The sequence below is a fragment of the Myodes glareolus genome, chromosome 1 (assembly GCF_982192425.1).
Source record: "Myodes glareolus chromosome 1, mMyoGla1.1, whole genome shotgun sequence".
NCBI lineage: Eukaryota > Metazoa > Chordata > Mammalia > Rodentia > Cricetidae > Myodes > Myodes glareolus.
The window spans coordinates 3,525,051-3,547,391 of NC_142026.1; the positions used below are offsets into that span (position 1 = coordinate 3,525,051).

The window sequence follows — 22,341 nt, forward strand, 5'->3', positions numbered from 1 at the left end:
AAAACCCTCAGTAGGTCCCATGACTAAGGCTGTGGGATGACCTACCTTCCTGCTTGTGAGTAAACACCTGGCCAGAGTGTTTCGTCTGAACGCTTCAGTTTAAGAAAGCTGCTAAATGCAATTAGTGGCTTCTAAATCATCTTCCATAGCACACTTCAATAATGAGATCCTGAGCTTAACTTTCCTACCATTACTGTAGGAAGAGGGCCCACTTGTTTTTCCTGGCTGCCCAGCTAGCTCAGACCCAAAATAATCACACAGAAACTGTATTATTTAAAACATTGCTTGGCCCATTAACTCTAGCTTCTTATTGGCTAAGTCATATATTAATTTAGTCCATTTCTATTAATCTGTATATCACCACGTGGTAGTGGCTTACTGGCAAAGATTCGGCATGTCTAACTCTGGCAGCTCCATGGTGTCTCTCTGACTCTACCCTTTTTTCTCCCAGCATTCAGTCCAGTCCTCCCTGCCCAGCTCTGCTCTGCCTTGCCCTGCTCTGCCATAGGCTCAATGCAGGTTCTTTATTCATTAACCAATAAAAGCAACACGTAGACAGAAGGACCTTCCATACCACATGACCTTCCTCCATCTCATTTAGTTACTCTACAACTGAGTAACCTTTTGATAACTGTGTCCTGGGAGGACAGAGCAGAAAGATCATAGGTCAGACCTTGACGTTGGCTAGTGATGATTCAGTGTGATGTGTGGTCAGTGTTGTGGAAGATGACACAGACCAGAATCTCTTCCCTTGCCACAGCCAGGAAAGGATATGTCTATCAGTGAGTGTGTGCGTGTGTGTGTGCAAGCACATGTGTTCGTGTGAACATGTGCTTGTGGCATATTCTTCACCATCTAGTCATGTCCTAGTCCCCACTTGACTTGTCATTTGGAGGCAGGTTTTCACTAAAGTTTATAGGCTAGCCTTAACAATGATCCTCTTCCCTTAACCTCTCAAGAAGCTTAGATCACAGGCTTGTGCCACTTTTCCTGGTAAGTTCCTGACCACAATCCATGTTAGTTCAAGCTCTTGGGAAGATGGTGAATGGTGATGAAGGAAGAGAAGAGAATTAAATTAGAGCCATGGGATTTGGGATTTTAACTTGGTCCTGTCACCATCAGCCTATGTGTGATTTGGGACAGACCATTTTGTCTGTCTTGGTGTTTGAATCTCCTGCCAAGTGAGGAAGCATTTGTTTGGATTCTAGGATGAAATTCTGCACATGGCAGGTGTGACCAGCTAATTCAAGCTCCTGCCATCTTGACAAACTGTGCCTTTGAATGGGAGCCAAAAGAGACCCCTTCTCACTTGAGCTGCTTTTGCCAGGGTTGTTGTCGTTTGTTTTTTAAATGACAATAGGAAAGGTCATGAAAATATGTATCACTGATAAAGCTTCTTACAATAATTTATTCATAACTTTGTGTGTTATACCAAGAGTGAAGGATTAAGGAAAAAAAATCATGAAGCTTCCATTTCGTTTGTAGGTGTACGAAGATAAAGAGACTTGGAAATAATAAAGCGTAAACCAGAGCATTGCGTTTAGCTAGAGATAAGAGAGTCTTAAAATACTTAATCACATAAAGTAAAGAGCTTGGGAAATCAAAACATAGGTTTTTTTTTTTTTTAATGTGTCTACAAGTTGACTTCTGGTTCTTTAAAAAAAATCTCATTTTTATTTCCATGTGAATGAAGGTCTGACAGGCAGGGATTGGCCTTCAACCGAAGCAGCCTCTGCATCTCACTCAGTCATCTAGAGCAGCAAAGCTCTTCCTCCCTGACAAAGTCAGCTGAAAAGGTAGGAAGAACTAGCTGCATAGCCCCATGAAAGAGAATACAGAAAGGCCCCCTCTCAGAAGCATCCATTTTTGCTTAATTTATGGTGTAGACTCTGGTTGCCTAGGGACTGAAGTTTAACATTTCTTTCCAGTCACTTTGCATAGCGTTTCCTTTTTCTTTGTCTCTTTCGAAGTGTGACTGATAGATTCTTCTTCAGCAATCTCTTCGGTAGATGATAGCCTTTTTCCTTTGCAGCTGATTTTGAAAGGAGCTGTATTGTGATGAACTAATTAACACAAAAATAGAGTCTATAACCTTAATTAGGCAAGATTATAGGCTCAACGTAATGGGATGTCTTGAAACTGCACACTATGCAAATATTAGACTCTTCATTCTTCCCATTGCCTCTGAAACCATCGCACAAAGGATGTTTTGCAGTATGAAGCACACTCAGTGCCAGGTGCAAACCTCTCACCCAAAGGCTTGTAGTTTGGTTGTACTAGCTGGGGAAAGAAAAAAAAGAAGGAAAAAAGTTGAATGATACTAAAAATTGAAGTAAACTCAGAAAGAGCTTTGAAAGCTGGAGGAATTTCACTATTAAACTAAGTGGTTCAGTCACCCCACTTGACTATGTACCTCATTTTGGAATTCTAATACACTTCATGAAGGCACCACCGAGAATTATGCAAATCTTAAGAGAGCTTTCAAGTCCAGTAACCACTAAGAGTACTATAATAAGGCCAATCTGGGGTTCACTTAGGCAATTTGGATATAGGAAGACAGTGATGAGATGAAGTCACAGTGAATCCCCGGGTCCTAATTTTAGCCAGTGATTTTCATTTACTTCACCACCAAATTAAAAAAAAATGGACTGGTAAAAGTAAACATAAAGCTGACTTTCCCCTTCCAAACCTGATGACAACATCCTGGAGAGCAATACCCTCAGACATTTGAATAACCAGCCATAGTATAACATCATGAAAACTGCTATAAATAATGTTTAGGTTCTGTGTAGAGTGGTGAGGCTTTTAATTTAGTCAGGCAGAAAAAAAAAAACAATTGTTTGCTTTCAGGAAACTACCAAGGAAGACACGACTGGGACAGAAATTCAGCAAACATACATGTGAGCCTAGAACCTGGTTTTATTCTAAGATGCCATTTGTCAAAAAGAGGGAACAATAAAAAGGGTGTGTGTGTGCAACTTTGTGTTCAACAGATAAACTAATATTTTAGTCCTAGACTCAAAACTCCCATTCACCATGGCTAGTGTCAGGGTGTATTCCCGTTGCCCCTCATGGTAAGTCTCAAACTAGTCTTTTCATTATTTTAGACCTAGCTGATTGATTTGTTTGCACTGGCTCATTGAACAATTACAACAACCTTAACCTTACATAAGATCCTTAGAATGAGGTGCTTTGTATGGATGGAGAAGGTGAAGAACAGAGAATTTGAAGGTCTTCTATGGGGACAGGTTTAACGAGGAAAGGTGCTGACTACCAAGCCTGACAACCTGAGGAGGAAGGAGAGAACTGACTCCCTCAAGGTTCCCTTTGATCTCCACTAGTGCATGAAGGAAATAGTACCACCAGGATTTGAACTTCTGTCTGTGTGACTCCAACCATACCATTAGCCAACCTGCTAAGATCTTTAGTGCTCATCTGGTGTAGGAGGTTCTTCTGTTCATGTGTTCCTTTCATTGGTTAATGAATAAAGAAACTGCTTTGGGCCTGATAGGGCAGAACTTAGATAGGCGGAGAAGACAGAACTGAATGCTGGGAAGAAGCGCAGAGAGACAGCGATGCCATAGATCCTCTGTAAGAGATAGACATACTGGACCTTTGCTGGTAGGCCACGACCTCGTGGTGATACATAGATTAATAGAAATGGATTAAACTAATATGTAAGAGTTAGCCAATAAGAACTTAGAGTTAATGGCCAAACAGTGTTTTAATCACACAGTTTCTGTGTGATTATTTTGGGTGTAAGTTAGCCAGGTGCCCGGGACAAATAAAGGCCCCACTTCCTTGCAACACTCATCAAGTTTCCAATTGTATCTTTAATTATTATTACTTTCTCAGTGCTGAATGAGATCAAGAGAAGTAATGAGGCTGGAGGCCCAAGTTGAACTACAGAAATTCTCTACCATTTTCTACATACAAAAGGGTTCTGGTGGGCTACTATGTGCGAGGTTTATCTGCAAGCATCCTCAAAACAGAATTATGATGTAAGGGAGGCAGAATTCTACAGGGGTGATTAGCATAAATATAAGCCATATGATGTGAATGTGCCAATGTTGTATATAACCTAAAAGGGGAAAATATGTACTGGATGGAGATCAGGAGCAAATATTTAAATCCAGTGTCTTCTGCTTGGTAGGTACAGCTAGATTGATCAAGGTTTTAACAAGAAGCAGGCAGTTCAATAAAAATTAAGGAAAAAATCCTTTGAGAGATACCAGGGATGGCGGTGGCAATGCACCCTGATTCTAGCCTCAGTGGAAGGGGTTATCAGCCTTAAGAGTAAAGGACCCAGTTGGTGGGAGGTGGAGTGCAACTAGGTTTCAGGGAGAAATGACATCATAGAATGGATCTCACTTGAACTCATGGGGAGGTACTTTTACTACTGTACCCAGGGACTGAAACTAGGAGCCAGAAGGGACGGAATTCCTTCATTTCATTATGGTCTAAATCCTCCAGACGCCAATGTAACAGGGAATGGGGGCAATAGACACAAGAGTGCTGCCTTCCAGGGGTAACAGAGGTCTGAGGAAAGAGGATGGGAGTAACTGGAGCAGGTAACATGTCCTTTGTATGTTCTATTTTTGAGCTGGTATGTTGCTGACCACATTAATAACTGACCTTCTCATTCCTACTTCTAACACATCATGTTGAAAAACTTTAAACTTAACAAAAAACATTTATAAATGGTTCCATGAACTCATGCATTCATTAGTTACTTTCATAATTCGTAAGCATCACTATTGCTTTATTTTTCCTATTTGTTTCCAATACATATGAGCTAACCACACACACACACACACACACACACACACACACACACACACACACACACACGTGCTCTGCCAACCATGAGCTACTTGCTGACATCCTAAGACAATAGTAAAATTGAGTTATTGCTATGTACAGTTCCTTTTTATATTTTATTTTGTTTCTGAACGGTGCCCATGATCAAGGCTCACACCCAGTCCTGAGCATATTTTCATCTTCCTCTTTAATCTAGAATTGTTTTCTAAGGTTTTTTTTTTAATCCTTGCACAAGATACTAAGTTTTAAAAGAAAGCACAACTCCAGACCAAGAGTTTTGTGAGGCATAGGTTTGACTGATAATTTCTTCGGCACTAGACTCAATGCAAACATCCTAGAAATCTTGCTACAGAGGTATACCATCCTTAATTCCCTGTATCTGGAGGCACATGATTTCAGAGTGTTCCATCACAAGTGGACACAGGTCCAATCATCTAGAGACTGATATATGTGAATTCCTTTTTAGCCACATTTCTTCACACATGCTGCTTTATAGTCAGTGAATTTGATTGCAGTGACAAGAGATAGTTATAAAAGCAAAGTTAGAAAACCTGGCAGATGTTCTTTTAAAGTTACTATAATTGCCTTCATCTTTTCCAGTGTTAAACTATTTTTTGATACACTCATCAAACATTTCTAGAGTGTTCAGGTCAAGCCTTCCTCTATGAAATTTTCACCAGAGTTTTCATAGTTGTCAAGACAATGTCTTTGGATTATACCTCTTCCCTGAATATTCCTGTTGGAAACAGTTTGGATCTTTCTATAGATGCCTTGATGTGACAGCATTACCCTTGAAAGAGCCTTGGTTAGTAGAAGCCATTGTCTGGGGTACAGTAGACTCACAAGGTAACAACTGGCAAGTCTTCATGTCAGGATTCAAGTTTAGTTCTCTTGGACTTCTGTGTCTCCTTTTACGGGAGATATGATAAGTAGGTTAACTATCAAGGCCTTTCTTTATTCCTTTATTAAACGGGAAAAGTAATGCTCCTTCTTTTGTATGGTTATCATGAGGCCTGAGTGAGATAAAATGAGAAATATTTGGACAATATTTGACCACTGCCCTTGTGATGGTTAGTGTTAATCATCCACTTGACGGAATCTGGAATAACTTAGAAGGCAAACATTTGGGCACACCTATGAGAGATGTGTTAGTCTCAGAACACACCTATTATTGTGTTGAAAAGGTTAGTTGTGACCTACAGCTGTTTCAAGGTCCTGCTGCCTTTACTATTCTATAACGGTGGTGATTCCTGAATTGTGAGCCCAAGAAAGCCCCTTTTCCCTTAAGTTGCTTTTGTTAGGGTGTTTTATCACTGCAACTGGAGAAGAAACTAAGAACCATCGTTCTTCCCAAGCCATACATCTTGTGTCCCTGATGTCACTCCATTGATTTAATGACTATAGATTAGTCCCCTAGAAACCTTGTCTCCAAAGCTGTCATTACCTTTATTAATGAAGGGTTATAAAGCTATGACCAATAGACCAAGTGCAGCCTCCATTTGTGTTTATAAATAAAGCTTTATTAGAAAGCAGTCACACACATTTGTTTAAGCATGGTCTATGGATGTTTCCACCCTAAACTTGAAGAACTGAGTAGTGGCCATAAGCCACATGGTCTGCAAATCAAAATATATTTATTATGTGTTTTTTACATGAAAACTTTAGGAATTCTTGCTGCTTAGGGTTATTGCAGAAAACCCCTGTCTGGTTATATCTCATTCTTTCTTGAACCCATCCTCCATTTCTTTCTGGGCCAGAAGGAAGTTTTATGAAGTTTGATTGTAGTTGTGCGGATGACTTTTTGTGTTTCACTGTGTCTTGCAGAAGTATCAGCTCCTACCAGGTTCTTAGGCAAATACTATTATTTTTTGTCTGAATACACTCACCCATTACTTTTGTCCTTAATAATGAACACAGCATTTTCCTCATCCAAGAAAACTTTCCTGGTGTCCACAGTAGAATCAATGGCTTCTGTTCCTCTGTAGCTTGTGCAATGCTTTAACTTTGTTATATATCTCATTCTGCTGTGATTATAATGAGCCAGATGCCATTGCCACTGCTGTGAACTCACGTAGAGGACAGGAACATTGTGTGTGTGTGTGTGTGTGTGTGTGTGTGTGTGTGTGTGTGTATTCACTTTTAAAGTCTTTAGTGTCCAGCCTGGGACCTGGCCCAAAATAAGTGCAATTAGGTTGTCATGGCTTCTTGGGTTATGAATCAGGGGCTTCTCTATAGTGCTGGGGAATATAGAAGACAGACACATATCAGGAGGCTTCTTTGAGTGTTGGCAACTTAGCTAAATACTAGAGGATGTGAAGAAGACAAAATGAGGCATAGGAAGCTTGTGGAAATGTGATAAGACCTGAAAGAAGTATATTGGGAAATGACATGCAGAAAGAAAGGCGTGTGTGAGAGAATGCTAGCAGACAGGTTCTAAAGGAAGCACACAGTCCCTACTCTACAAACCTCTTCTGAGAGGGTGCAGAGATGTCAGGAAGCCACAGAAACACTGGAAACACCTACCTCTACCTCCTCAGTGCTTCAGTAAAAGGTGTGTTTCACCTTTAACTGTCAAGCAATCAACTACGTTATCTTGTCATTCTCATCCTAACTTAAGTGCACATATTTCTGAGCATGTTATAGATCCTCAATAAACATCCCTTTCATTCTTGAACTATATGAAAACTGTCAAGATATAAGGAGAGTATTCAATTTAGTATTCTAAACAATGTGATATATATATATGTGTGTATGTGTGTGTGTGTACTCACTATCCTAAATATTTAATATACACTAATGTGTAATACTTAAATATTCTAAATACTAAAAATTCTAGATAATTTAATGTTATAAAATTGTTGCAGTATTTATGGATGAATATTTGTACTCTCTACAGCTTTCATGAGCTTAAGAACTCTGGTCATATTTATCCTTATTGTTGATTTTTTTTCTGGTGCTAGGAAATGAACCTAAGACCTCCTGCATACTACGCTAGTACACTACCACTGAGCTGCATCTCCACCACTGAGCTGTGTCTCCATCATCACTGAGCTGTGTCTCCACCACTGAGCTGTGTCTCCATCATCACTGAGCTGCATCTCCACCACTGAGCTGTGTCTCCACCACTGAGCTGTGTCTCCATCATCACTGAGCTGCATCTCCACCACTGAGCTGTGTCTCCACCTCTGAGCTGCATCTCCACCACTGAGCTGTGTCTCCACCACTGAGCTGTGTCTCCATCATCACTGAGCTGCATCTCCACCACTGAGCTGTGTCTCCACCACTGAACTATGTCTTTATCCTTGTTTTTAGTTTTTACCCTTTAAAAAACAAGGGTACACAGAAAAAAACCTTTCTCAAAAAACAGCAACAAAACAAAAATAAAACAAAAGAAAGAAAAAAAGAAGTCTTACTGTTAAAAAAGATTCAGCCTCCTTAGAGGTTTTGAATGCCTTTTCATTTGGAATGACTTTTCCTGGGCCATCTATAGCTTTGTTTTGCCTTTGTGAAGGCTTTAAGAACATACAAATTCTTTCCCAATTGGCAAAACCAGAGACAGTTTCCCGTGCTTCATGTGCATATGTGCCGTTCATTTCTGTGGTTTTGGCATTCTCTCTCAATAAAATGGGGTTAGGTAAAATAAACTCTTTTCACATCTGAGGGGCTCATAGAAGGTCAGAACCTCACAGCTCAAACACATTTTTTAATGGATGCCTTCCATAGCCAAATTCTACTATCAGTCTTAGAACTAAGGGCTGGTTATGGGGATGTCAAAGAAAAATACTGGGTGATTAAAGATGACCAGACAGGTGGATAAAATTTGGATTGGGTTTAGGGGTACCTTGTACTACAGGAAATTCTACTCTCCAAGGCTCTACTTATCCAGATCCTCGGTTGACTTGAAGCTTCAGTTTCAAGTTGAGTACATTTTCCATCCATGGATTTGCTTGTTTTGTTCAGTTTTACTTTGAGTAGTTGAGGTCGTCTTTACGACGTAACAGCTTAACCCACGGCTTCCTTTCTCGTAAAACCAAAACAAAAAGGCTCTCTATTCATGTGCCATGTGTATGTGGTACACATATGTAGCACGTACCTGGGATCAAAGCTGTCTCTATATAAAGTCCTTGAACCTGTGTGGGTTCAAACACATTTCAAAGCCTCACGATCCTGAAAGGTTTCACTCTACTTCCTGAAGACCTGAGCACGGTTCCCATACAGCCATGGCTTGTCTTGGAGTTCAGAGGAGCAAGGTTCAACTGCAGCTGGCTTCCAGGACTTGGCCCTTTGTAGTCCTGCTTGCTTTTCTCCTCATTCCAACCTTGTCCAAAGGTGAGTGCAGACTTCTGGAGCATGGAGGTGGAGGAGGTGATTTTCCTACATGGGTTTCATTTCTTTCAGCAGCTAAGGACAGTGATTTAAAGAAGAGCCGTAAGTGAAAGGCAAATCTCTACCTTCCAGCTTAGCAGCTCATGTTCCAAGACAGGAGAAGGGGAGTTAGCAGTAGCAAACAAGCAGAGACCACTAATAGCAGACTGGGAAATTCCAGACAGCTGAGAATTCCAGAATCCATAAAATCTGAGAATTAAGGAATCCATGAGAGCTGGTTTGGGAGAGAACAAGTTCAGATACTTTTGTAATATTGTGAGGACATACTGCAAAATTAAGAAATTTAAGGGCTTCTGAAATCCTGAGTATCTTTGATCTTGATATCAGAGGGGCCTTAAGATTTTCCTCCTTAAAAAAAATCAACCAAACAAAAAGCAAAATAAACAAACAAAAAAACTCACTTGGATTTAAATAAATATGAATTCTTTTTTTGGTTCACTTTAAGCTTTTGAGACACTCTTAGTTCTTAAAGTTACCACACCTAAGGTTCAGGGGACATCGCAGAAGAAGGGGTGGAAAGACCGTGATAGCCAATAGATATTCCAAAGTGTATGGGGGAAAGACCAAGAGACCTCAATTCCATACAAATAACTACAGGAAACTAAGGAATATGGTGAGCAGGAGGCTTTCCCAGGGAAAAACACACCAACTAACCTATGCAATACCAAATGGGCACCCCTGAACACTTAATGCAAATAATATATACAGACTGAGTATGTTGCATTTAAGAATGCATACCTTTATGAGTATGCATGTAATAACAAGTAATAAAAAAGAGGCCATGAATTTGAAATAAAAGAAGGAATGGTACATGGGAGGGTTTGGTAAAATAATGAAATTATATTAAAATCTCAAAAACTAAAAGAAATAATATAAAACAAATGAGGAAAAAATAAATTATTTTAAAGATGAAATAGCTTGAAATTGAAAGAAGAAAGGAATGGAAGATGGTAGAAAGGGGAAAAGGAGGAGAGAAAGAAAAAATGGAAGAGGGAAGCAAGAGAGAAGGAAGAAAGGGAGAAGGAAACAAGGGAGAAGAAATCAAGGGAGAAGGAAGAAGGGAGGAAGGAAGAAGGGAGGAAGGAAGAAGGGAGGAAGGAAGGGAAGATAGAAAGAATGGAGGAAAAGAAGAAGGAAGCTAGGGAATAAGGGAGGAGGAAGAGAAGGAAGCAAACATCAGTATGGTTGTCCTAAGATTCTTTTTATTTTTTCTTCATAAAATCCCTAATTGATGCATTACCTACACATGGATTTTTAAGTGCAACTCCCTGATTTTCATATGAAATAAAAGCTCTTGAGAGGCCAATACCAGGCTGGTTATGTGCCTTGAAAAGGATATGTCTACTAGACCCTCGCCCTTCCTCTCCCTAGAGCCTTTAAATCAAGGAATTATGTAGTTTGTGTGAAACTGATACATAAAAGATATTTGATGATTTAATTTTTACCAAAGAAGCAATAGTCATGTACAGTTTCTTGTCTGTATAGGATGCAAACCTTTAATGTGGGAGAAAACTTCCTAAAACTCTCCAGTGGGGTTTCCATGGGACAAAGGATGTGTAGAGACTGTCTGTGATAGCAGAGACGCAGGCCAGGCAGACACCTGATGTCACTAGCCAGGCTGTAGGAATAACCATGACAACAGCTGCTGCAATTTTGCTCTTTTTTCTGAGGACAAATATTCTTCAGTACAGGTGCTTGAAAGAGAGACTAGAGTATTCACCATAGACTGACTTATGAGCAGGAATGGTGGTCTTGGAAACTAAGCTTGGAGTACTATTCAAGATTGTAATATGTAAGACATTGAATGCTAATTATTGTCTTGTTTTTGCAACTGATGCTAGTGAACTGCCAATGACACTGTTCAGTTTAGGTTTTGGATGTAATTTGCGATATTGACCAAATAGCACCCAGGTTAGTTATGAAAAGATAATATGACACAAAACGTCTTTTAAATTGAGTGCCAAGGGTAGAATCCAAACCCTTGTGCACTCTGCTACTGAGCTTATCTCCACCCTTCTGCTAGTTGTAATTTGACTTTTAAAACAATGTCTTATTGCTTAGCTGAGGTTTGCCTTCATCTCCAGTATGCTGGCATTACAGATATGTACTACCAACACCAAGCTACAAACCCACTAATTTCAAATGACAAATGCATGTTTGTGTGGAGAGATGGTATTGTCTGAGGACTTCCTTCTTTTGTAATATACAGAGAGGAAAGGGAAAAAAGCAAAAACCCAGAGTACCAGGAAAGTGTCAAATGAAGGAGAGAAGGAAGGCGGAAGAAGTGGTGGGGAGGCAGGGGAAGCCCACAGGAGTTAACAGCAGGGTTGCCTCAGCCCTGAGAGGAAATGACCTGGTGCTCTAGGCTCTGTGGCTTCCTCGTCTAACATCATAGGCCACTCTACCACTGTGAGGCCAGAGACAGGGAAACCAGTGCACTGAGCTGAGGTTCAACTGCACCTGTTGACAAAGGTATACTTATATAAGTGGGCAGGCCATTTTGAGGTTCACATTGAGGGACGAAGCATGGTTCTGCACCCCAACCTCCAGAACTCCCTCTATCCACTATCCTCCCTGCGTGGACTAGTTCTATTATCACTGCAGGAGGCTGGTCTGGAAAACAATGCACTGTCACACAGTCTACCTCTTTCTTACTGCATGTGAGAGAAAATGAAAGGAAGAACGATTTGCCAAAATGATACATTTCATGAGAGCCAGGTCTGCTGTTTGCTACACCAGGGTTCTCCTTGCCATAGCCATCTGTCTTCAAGAAACTATTTATCAGTAAGGAAGTCTTGGAGAGTGACTGAAGACATCTAAAATATGGGAGGTGGGTTGTTGGGTGGACGGATGGAGAGGCAAAAGGTAAGAGAGGTAATGAGTTTGTTGAGAGGCGATCTTATAGGTCATCCAAGATAAACCTTCCCTGTTATAAAGTGTGGCTTAGTAGTCCCAACCATGGATGATCATGAATCCTTTGACTTTTCCATTGCAGCCATACAAGTGAGCCAACCTTCAGTGGTATTGGCCAGCAGCCATGGTGTTGCCAACTTTCCATGTGAATATACATCATCACACAACACTGATGAAGTGCGGGTGACAGTGCTGCGGCACACAAATGGCCAGATGACTGAGGTCTGTGCCACGACATTCACAGTGAAGAATACATTGGGCTTCCTAGATGACCCCTTCTGTAGTGGTACCTTCAACGAAAGCAAAGTGAACCTCACCATCCAAGGACTGAGAGCTTCTGACACTGGACTGTACTTCTGCAAGGTGGAACTCATGTACCCACCACCATACTTTGTGGGCATGGGCAACGGGACCCAGATTTATGTCATTGGTGAGCAAACTCACTTCACTAAGAACATGAATGTTGCATTGCTGTTGTGTTCACACCATAATAGTTCTGCTTCTTGGCTTGAGGGTCTTCATAGTTAGGGCTATGATTTCTAGCTGGAATTCTCTAGTTAGATGTCTTGCTTACAATGAGCAGTTACATGAACACCACTGACTGTGATAAAATGTGTTTGGGGAGATGTTTTATGCTGCTGATAGGCTTGGTCACTTGTTCTTTTATAACTATCTTGAAGTGTCCTGATCTTTGTAATGGCACTGTGGGGAAGTCTCACATCAGTCAGACTTACCTGTGGGTTACTGTACAAATTAGGGTTGACTAGCAAAGCCTGGATGCTCTAGCTGTTTCCCTCCCTTCCTCACTCCCTCTCCCTCCCTCCTTTCTTTATTTCGTTTCTTCCTTCTTTCTGTCTTCTTCATTGTTCTCTTCTTCCTTCTCTTTCCTTTCTTCTGTTTTCTTCACTCATGAGGAAGTATGGCCCGAGAGGTGAAAACTGTTTCAAGAGGTTTGTTCTTTGCTTTCTGTTGCAGATCCAGAACCATGCCCAGATTCCGACGTCCTCCTTTGGATCCTTGCTGTGATTAGTTCAGGGTTGTTTTTCTACAGTTTCCTGATCACTGCTGTTTCTTTGAGCAAAATGGTGAGTGTGGTACTGATGCTGCTCTGGAGTTAATGGGAACACCTTTAGCTGTACCCTACTGACCAAGTGATGGAGGTGTGGAGTTGAAGTAATAAACAAAGAGCAGGAAGCACACACTAGAACCCCATGCACTGGCCTTTGAGGTTTCGGGATGACTAATGCTGTACATGAACATGTTTGACAGTGAATGTTTGTGTGCTTCTGAGCAGGGTTTCAGTTTGAGTAACTGTTTGAACAACAAGGGGCAATTGTTTTGGTCCTCACCATTTTGGCTATGGTCCTAATCTTAGCAACCCTAGAACATAGAATTATGTTGGGCAACTGCTGCTAGTTAGAACCACCTGGATAGCCTTTTATCCTTCTCCTGAGTATTTCTTCTCTGAAAACCATGTCTCGGTACCACTCTTGTGCCGTCTTTGTTCATACTGTAGCTGTTCATATAATACCTGTCCCTATCCTAATATCTCCTTACAAAAGTGCCTGATCATCCCCCTAGTTCAGTGAATGAAAATCCTGATTTTTTATTAACTATATTAGTGATGAAAATAGAGACATGTGGAATCAAGTCTCCAGTCTAGGCTTCTAACAGTCTTTCTCAAATACTGCTGTGTGAGGCTGGTTTCCTTATCACAAACAACATTCTTTGTTCTCCCTCCCTACTTCCTCTTCTTCCTACCCCTCCATTTTTACTTATTCCCCTGCCTTTGTCTCTTTCTGGCTCTCCTTCCAGGTCTCTGTTTCTCTCTCTCTCTCTCTCTCTCTCTCTCTCTCTCTCTCTCTCTCTCTCACACACACACACACACACACACACACACACACACACACTCACACTTTTCATTGAACCTCTGTTCTGTTGCTGTCTTCCTTTTGCTAGCTAACTAGAATTCAGTTGTTGAAGTTAACGTGATAGAAACTGGGAACTAATACAGACAAAGAAAAAGCAAGAAAAAGCATAAAAGTAGTGGAGATGAGAAATAAAGTTTCAAAACAGGATATCCAAGCTACCTTTAAACATTTATAGTACATTGATTACGACAGATAAGATCTAGTCAATTATCTTGGGCATTTTGAGTGTTCTTGGTGAAGTTGTCTCAAAGTCTTTTTTGTTGTTGTTGTTGTTCCTCCTTTCCATTCCATGAAAATAGTTCTATTTTGGATTTGAATTGCAGAATTATTTCTCCAAGGTGAATTGAATAGCTGAATCAAGAAAATCTCTAAGAGTTTATAATTATGCATGTTATTGTAGATGTTTATTTTTGCTGGGGAGGGGCCCAATATTTACTGAGCCCTATTATGGTTGAAAGTGGTTTCTGTATTCTTTGATAATAATTGCTGTTTCTTTTTGTGTTTTGGCAGCTAAGGAAAAGAAGTCCACTTACAACAGGGGTCTATGTGAAAATGCCCCCAACAGAGCCAGAATGTGAAAAGCAATTTCAGCCTTATTTTATCCCCATCCACTAGCAGACCATTTATGATGAAGAAACGCCGTACTTCAGCCTCTAAAAGCTGAGGCAGTTTCAACTTTCTTTTGCTCTCCAGCTATTTTTACTCACTTGTGTATTTTAAGGAGAATATGCCTCTCTTTAATATGAAGCTGGATGCAAAGTTCAATTTAAGCATACTACAATTTAAAGCTAAGGGCCAAGAACAGAGAGCTGGGATATTTCTGTATGTCAGAGCAATTTTAGTGAAAGTATCACTTGGAAGCAACTTAAGGATGTAGCATTATGATTTGAGGTCAAGGAAATGTTAGGGAATGGCACTGTCCAAAGAAGGAAGGGGGTAGAGGATGGGGTTATATTGTCCACACCTTGTATTTACCTGTGAGATGTTTATGACTTAAATAATTTTTAAAATTTTCATGCTGTTATTTTTTGATGAATGTGTAGTTATGTGACAATTTAAAAATTTATCCACAGAGCTATGTGATAGTCAGTTATTCCAATGGTTACGTTGTTCCAACATGTATTTTAACTGCTATTGAACATGTTTCATGTGCTGTTATGTATTTGCTGATGGTTTGAGTATAAACACTATATATTAGTGTCTTCCCACAGTGGGTTCTGGGGAAATTTTATTGGGAAGTTCAGGACACTAATACATTAGGTAGGAACAAGGTCCTTTGTTAACTGGCTTGGAAATTGGACAAGGCTATGGATCAGTGCTCAGATGTACTAAACTGGTGTTGACTTCAGCACTGGGTTTTTACACTCATTGTTTTTTCTTTTTTTGGTTTATTTTTGTTTCTATTTTTGTTTTCTTCAATGATTTGCAAGAAAATCAAAGCTGGTAGTGTCTGTGTGAACCTTGACAGAACACTGTTTTCAAGGAACTGCCTTACTCAGGAGTCTGACCTTCTAGGAAGCTCCAGTACTGTGGCCCCTACTCCTCACAGACACAAAGTTAATAGCACAGAAAGAAGAAATCAGCAGGAGGTATAATTGGGTCCATGACAGTTTCTGAAAATTAACACTGTTGGTGTTTTTTAACTCAATATTTTCCATGAAAATGCAACCACATGTATAATATTTTTAATTAAATAAAACTTTTGGTTATTGTTTTATGCCTTTATCAACCTTGTGTTTAAGTGTTATGTTTGAGTCTGGATTTGAAAAATGTTTTAATTATGTGTGTTTGTGTGGGGCTGTGCACATATGTGTGTGGGGACCACTGGAGGCCAGAGGTGTGGGATCCCTCCAGAGATGGAGCTTCAAGAGGCTGTCAAATACCTGATGTGGGTCCTAGGAGCCAGTCTGGTCTGCTGCAAGGGCAGTATGCTGAGCCAGTTTTCCAGCCACAGGGCTTGGTTCTGATGGATTCATTCAACACTTAGCTGAGTCTCTCATGCTGAAAATACCTGAAACAAACCAGGAAAGTGAAAAGGAGTAAGTAATGTTTCATGAGTTAGTCACATACTTGCCCTTTACCTAAAACCCATTCTTGGAAAGAATCTATCGTTTCCTTTTGAATTCTCCTATTCGGATATAATATAGACATAGCTGTCTTTTAAACATGGCATGGGTTCCCTTTACCCAGATTTTTCATTTCCTCTTCCTTACCCACAGTTTTCTCAACTCAGATTTCTGTTACCATGACAACTTCTAGTGCTGTTAGCCGTTCCTCCTGCAGCCATTTTGATTAGTCTTAATTGTAAATGGCCCATTCTCCTGTGTCATACAAATGGATTATTTTGCAAATATACAGGAAATAAACCTTCTGTTCTGTGATGCTTTATTTATTATTTATTTATTCATTTGTCTAGACAGGATTTCTCTGTAGCTTTGGAGCCTGAACTGGAATTCGCTCTGTAGACTCAGCTGGCCTTGAACTCACAGAGTTCTACCTGCCTATGCCTCCTAAATGCTGGGATTAAAAGTGTGTGCCACCAGTGCCTGGCATGTTGTAATTGGCACTTAAGACTTGGGCCCACAGAAATCTTTCTGGTTCTTAGTTAACCAAAGTGTATCACTAGCCTGTTTGGTTTCAATTCAAGTTTGTCATTCTTGACCTCTACATCCTGTTATTGTCATGTGCATTGATCTCCGTGTGGTCTTGGACCACCTGTCACCGGAACATTGCATCCCTCACCGAAAACCCTGACTCAGGTGCACAACCTTCAGCAGTCTGACTCAGGATCTTCGGATGGCAAGTTTGGAAATTTTCCAGAAGCTCAGTGGTGTTTCCTGTTGTTACCAGCACTTAGCTGGTATCCCTGACCCTCCCCTCTCCTCTCCCTCCTTTGCTCACTGTTGCCCTTTTCCACAAAGTCCCAACAAATGAGACAGCGCCACTGCCAGCATTCCAAAAGGGTTTGCCAAGTAAAACTGACAGGTGTTTCCATGCAGGGTTGTGGTTATTGCTTAGAAAGTGCTGCTCTAACACAAGAGGACCTGCTCCCTGCTCTCCTGCTGTGCAGTAGGCATCCAGGACAAAATGTGCAAATGTCTTTCTGCTCCAAATATCTCTAGACAAATTTCTCTTCTCAACAGTTAATAATATGGCTGGGCAGTGGTGGTACATGCCTTTAATTCTAGCACTTGGAAGGCAGAGGCAGGTGGATCTCTGTGATCCTGGTCTACAGAGTGAGTTCCAGGACAGCCAGGGTTGTTACACAGAGAAACACTGTCTCGAAAAGAAACAAAAAACGAAACAAAACAAAACAACAGACCAAATAGCCATGGACAAATGGAAGCTTTTCTCAAACCTATTTTATGTATGAGGATAAACCCTTTGCCTATAGTAATCAGAGAGGTACCTGGTCCCCAAACCAGAGGACCAACACTGCCATTGCATTTCTAGCCACAGAGCCCTGGGAACAGGCACTGAAGAAGCTTACATAGTTCTACTTTTAAGTGAGACTTAGTCTGCCATACACAGGAAGGCTAGACACTCAGACATCAATGTGGATGGTAGGGCAGCAGGGCAGAACTCTGGGGAAGGAAAGCTGGCTTCATCTTCTTTCTCAAGCACACCCCTCTGCTCATTTCTTCCATTATAACAACCTCATGTCTGTTATTTCTAGTTTCCTATTTTCATCTCCAAACATATTTTTAAATCTGTGTGTATGTGTGTACATGGTATGTGAGTGTCAGATAGGTGTGTGTAGAGTGTAACAGTGTCTGTGTGGAGGTCAGAGGACAGCCTCAGGTACTGTCTCTTGCCTGCTCTCTTGTTTGAGACAGGATCTTTGTTGGTGACACTGACTCCTCTCATAGGAGTATCAGGAATCTAGACGTGAGCTACCACATTTGGCTTCACATTGTTTTCAGCGGTTCAAACTCAGGCCCCTGTACTTACACGGCAAGGCTCTATGCACTGAGTCATCTTCCTAGTTCTCTTGGAATATCTTAACCCCTTCCCCCATGTCCACATCTGGTGAAACTCAACCTCGGATTTTGCCTCCATCATTCAGTAACTGACACTTTAAGCCCACACAAACTCCCCCCTTTCTGTTTTACAGATATCTTTGATTTCATCTCTAATGGTTTCAAGTGTGCCTGGATTTTATGCCTTTGTTTGATTTGGAAACTTTCTGTGATAGGGATCACCATCACACCTCTAGACACCGGAGGGGCTCAGACAAGTAGTGCTGGGGAGCTTGGGACTACGGGGAGGACAACCAGCTGTCTTCTAATAAAAAGCTGTCTGTGTTTTCCTAGGTAGCCCCAGGTGAATCTCTTCCCCTGTGATAAGCAAAACACTGTGTAGGTGAATTCATCTTGTCTTTAGCTTTTAAGATTCTGGAGTGTGAGTTCCAGCTGGTTACCCTGCCCACTGCATTCCACATTGTGCCACTTATGGGGAGAACACTCTCAGTTTTATTATCTTTCTCCAACCGTGGGCGACTGCATAAGTCAACTAAATTTTCATACTTAAGCAGAGCCTTATTCCATAACTGTGTTAGAGACATACTTAGTTTAAGCTTTACTGAGACTGGACTTGCAAAATGTTGAAATCATTATTCTGTTAACTTACAAATCCACGGTATCATTTTGGAAGAATAAACACAAATAAAAGAGAAAATGATTCTTGGAGAGTTTTTGTCATGGCCATACTTCTCTTTTGTACTCAGTGAGTGGCCATGACTCTTTAGAAACCATGCTCTATTGTACATATACTTTCCCCCCCACAGCTCAAATCAGTTTTCCTGTATCCAGCCCAGAGGTGTGACAGCATACTGATGAAAGAGGGAAAAGTTCCCTTTTTCTTTTGTGTTTTCTTGGGTATAGACTATGATAGACGTTAGTTTTATGTTTTCTTGGATATAGACTATGAAAGACGTTAGTAGTTAGTTGTCACATTCTGTCATGAAACTACACAAACACAAAAATTTATATCATCGTTACAGTAGCAACAACAATACCCTGTTGTGGTCCATATTTCATTTTGAGGATGCTGTCATTAGTACAGTTTATACTTTTAGTGGCAATAGTAATAAAAGGAATGCTGGAGAGCCCCCATTTAAAGTTTTTGGACAAGCACAAAATGAACTCCGTGATCACTGCTAAGATGATTCTTGTTCCCCACTCCTGGGCACACATACAGAAACTGTGTCAATGGTGGGGTAACCAGTCCTGAAGCAGAGGCAACAGATTATCTTTCAATCATTTTCTTAGAAGTCAACTCATTCTGGTGTACACTGCAAAGTCTTACACTAGCCCTTCCTGGAAACCTGCCTTCTCTGGGGTTCATCAGTCACAGATATGCTTACATTCACTGTGTGGTTGTCATCTGCAACACTTGGGGAAAATGCAGATGGGATGCTTCAGACCCCAAGCTTCACATTTACCAGGGACCAAGCCCAGGGTATTCAAATACTCTCCTGAGTCTCTGAGTCACACTACCTGAAACTTTCACTCAGCATCCTCCCATCATAAGCGACTAGAGCTAGAGGCAGTGTTGTAAGTCACCTCCACCCTGCAGAGGAAAATAAGAAGCAGAGAAACCAAGGAATTTCTCCACAGTCACAGCGTGAGGCAGCTTTGAACCAGTCTGGGAAGTTGGCTCTCTAGGTTTACACATTAAGGATGTGCACTGAATTCTGCTCTGAGCCTTTCTTCCTAAGGACTGCCCTTGTCAGTTGTTTCTGGAGAGCCAACACTGGCACAAAGCCTGCTCTTGGCAATCAGCTTCCCCAGTCTCCCAAGAGAAGACTCTGGATAAATGAAATGTCGGTTGTTACTAACTACACTAGCTGGTTCTGTGTGTCAGTTTCACACAAGCTAGAATCATGAGAGGAAGAAGTCTCAGTTGAGGAAATGCCTCCATTTAAGGCAATTTTTCATTTAGTGAGCAGGGGCAGTCCATGGTAAGTGGTGCCATCCTTGGGTATTGGTCCTGGGTTCTATAAGAAGGTTGGCTGAGCAAGCCATGGGGAACAAGCCAGTAAACATGTCCTCTCCATGTACTGTATCAGCTCCTGCCTCCAGGATCCTGCCCTGAATTCCTTCAGAGGTGAGCAGCAAATAAGCCCTTTCCTCCCCAAGTTCCTTTTGGTCATAGTGTCTCACCACAGCAATAAAAATCTTAATTAAGTCACCATCATTGGGTTGTTTCCATCTTTCCTATCTCTATCAGCCCGTCCTTAGCAATTTTACAGAGGACTGCTTCTGGGAAAACATAAGACATACCACTGAGATACACCCTCTCAGCAAAGCCTGTGGAAGTCTGGGAGAGCCTCTATATCCTGCTGGCAGTCACAGAGTGATTTATTACACACACACACACACACACACACACACACACACACACACACACACTCAAGTTACCATGGCAACCAACAGTGTTTCAAAAACATAATGTGATTCACACAAAGTGAAATCATGTATTTGAACAAAACCGAGGAAGTTCTCTCTGAGAAGAACTGTATGAAATGTATTTTAGAAGGCAATTTCAAGTTCTAGTGAGCCTCTTAAATGGTTGCTCATGGACACCTCTTTTCTGAAGGACATTCATTTCCTTTTTCTTCTTTTTCACCTTGAAACTGTTTGAACCCACACCACCTTCACCCCACTGTTGGTTTATTTTCTTCACTGTGTCAAACACTGACAACTGTCCTGGGAGTATCCTTTTCTCCCCTGGCATTTTGAAGTCATTTTAACCACTGGTGGACATTAATGATGGGAAGCTTTTGTGAATTAAGGCTAGTGGGCCAGTAAGACGGCTCACTGGATAAAGGTGCTTGCCACTAAATCTGATGACCTGAGTTCAATCTCTGTGACCTACAATGTGGGAAGAACCAGTTCCCACAAGCCATCCTCTGTCCTAAATACACACACGCACACACACACACACACACACACACACACACACACACACACACACGAGAGAGAGAGAGAGAGAGAGAGAGAGAGAGAGAGAGAGAGAGTAATATTTGCCTTTCTCCTTTTTATTAAATCTGTGACCCCACCCCATGGAGAGGTGCTGCCCGCAGTAGGGATGAGTCTACCCACCTCAGCCAACCTAGTATAGAAATTCTTCCCCAGACAGGCATAGGTCTGTTTACTAGAGGACTCTAGAGCCTGTCAAACAGACAATATTAACCACCACGGAGAGGACAGAAGCTGCATGTGCTGCATAAAGAGTCACACACTGGCTTGACTAATTCCCACGCTATCCCATAAATGAGTTACTGCTCTCAATTTGTTTTCAGATGAGGAAACAGGTTGAGGGAGGTTTTAGGTCTTGCCTACAGTCAAACAGACATTCAGTGCCCATGGCAGGAAGACTATTGGTGTTCAACTCTGGAGGCAGCATGACCACATCTGAGTTCTGGTGGTTCCTGCAAGCAGGGAAGAGAACGTGGGAAAGATTGATGTGCTGGAGAAGTTATACATGTGTCGAAGGTGTTGCAAGATGTTATTGGAGCAACTCCTAGAGTACAAACACTTTAAAAGTTTTCTGAAGGAGTTTGTGGTAAGGCCATCCCCAGACTGTTTGTGACTAGTGACAGAGGAAAACAGGAGGCTGATGGCATTCAAAGATGAGTGTTTGGCTGCAGCCCTCAGCCTTGGCACCAGCATTCCCAATTCCCTGGTTGATAAAGAGAAGAGCTTCTCACACCGGGACTCACAGATGAGGAAGTAGAAGCTATTATTAGTTCAAGGGTGGGGGATCTCATTCTTATGTGACCTGCAGCATGTTACCTGAAAATGAGATGACAATCTACCCCAAACAGGCTTGAGATGAATGGAATAGAGCCAATGGAAGTCGGTGGCTGTTACACTACATGCATAGCTGTGAACCTTGGAGTTGGTCTATAAAAGAACAATAATCAGTCGGGAGCAGAAGATAAGAGTGTGGAGCATGAAGAGGAAGAGAAGAAAACTGGGAAGTCCTGGAAAACAGCCACAAAGCTTCCAGAGACAAAAAAGTAAAAGACTAAAATTTGAAGATGACCCCAAATAGCAAGCAAGGTACACTACTAATTTGTGAATAAAATTACATAGCAGAGGTCAACACTGTAGGCCTTAAGGGAGATAGAGAGATGCCAATATCAGAGTCCAGGTCTGTGGGACTGGAGTTTGTTGGATGAGGCTGTCCCTGCATTCCTGGTTGCTCAGTTCTGAAATAATCACACAGAAACTATATTATTTGCAATACTGTTTAGCCAATAGCTTAAGCATATTTTTAGCTT

The 22,341-nt window shown here is 41.3% G+C and overlaps 1 protein-coding gene across 6 annotated transcripts in view; it reads left to right on the forward strand.

Moving 5' to 3' along the window:
* Positions 1-15,776, forward strand: part of Ctla4 (cytotoxic T-lymphocyte associated protein 4) — a 60,204-nt gene extending 44,428 nt beyond the window's left edge. For 4 of the 6 annotated variants that reach the window (XM_085699313.2, XM_085699317.2, XM_048459291.3 and 1 more), the window contains 4 exons: positions 7,796-9,150; positions 12,203-12,550; positions 13,096-13,205; positions 14,562-15,776. In XM_085699313.2, the coding sequence (XP_085555439.2) occupies positions 9,042-9,150; positions 12,203-12,550; positions 13,096-13,205; positions 14,562-14,666 (672 nt within the window). In that variant the 5' untranslated portion in view covers positions 7,796-9,041 and the 3' untranslated portion in view covers positions 14,667-15,776. Of the gene's footprint in view, positions 1-1,690; positions 1,797-7,781; positions 9,151-12,202; positions 12,551-13,095; positions 13,206-14,561 lie in introns of those variants that run through there. The other 2 variants (XM_087903639.1, XM_085699323.2) reach the window with 2 other exon arrangements.
* Positions 15,777-22,341: the final 6,565 nt, after the last annotated feature.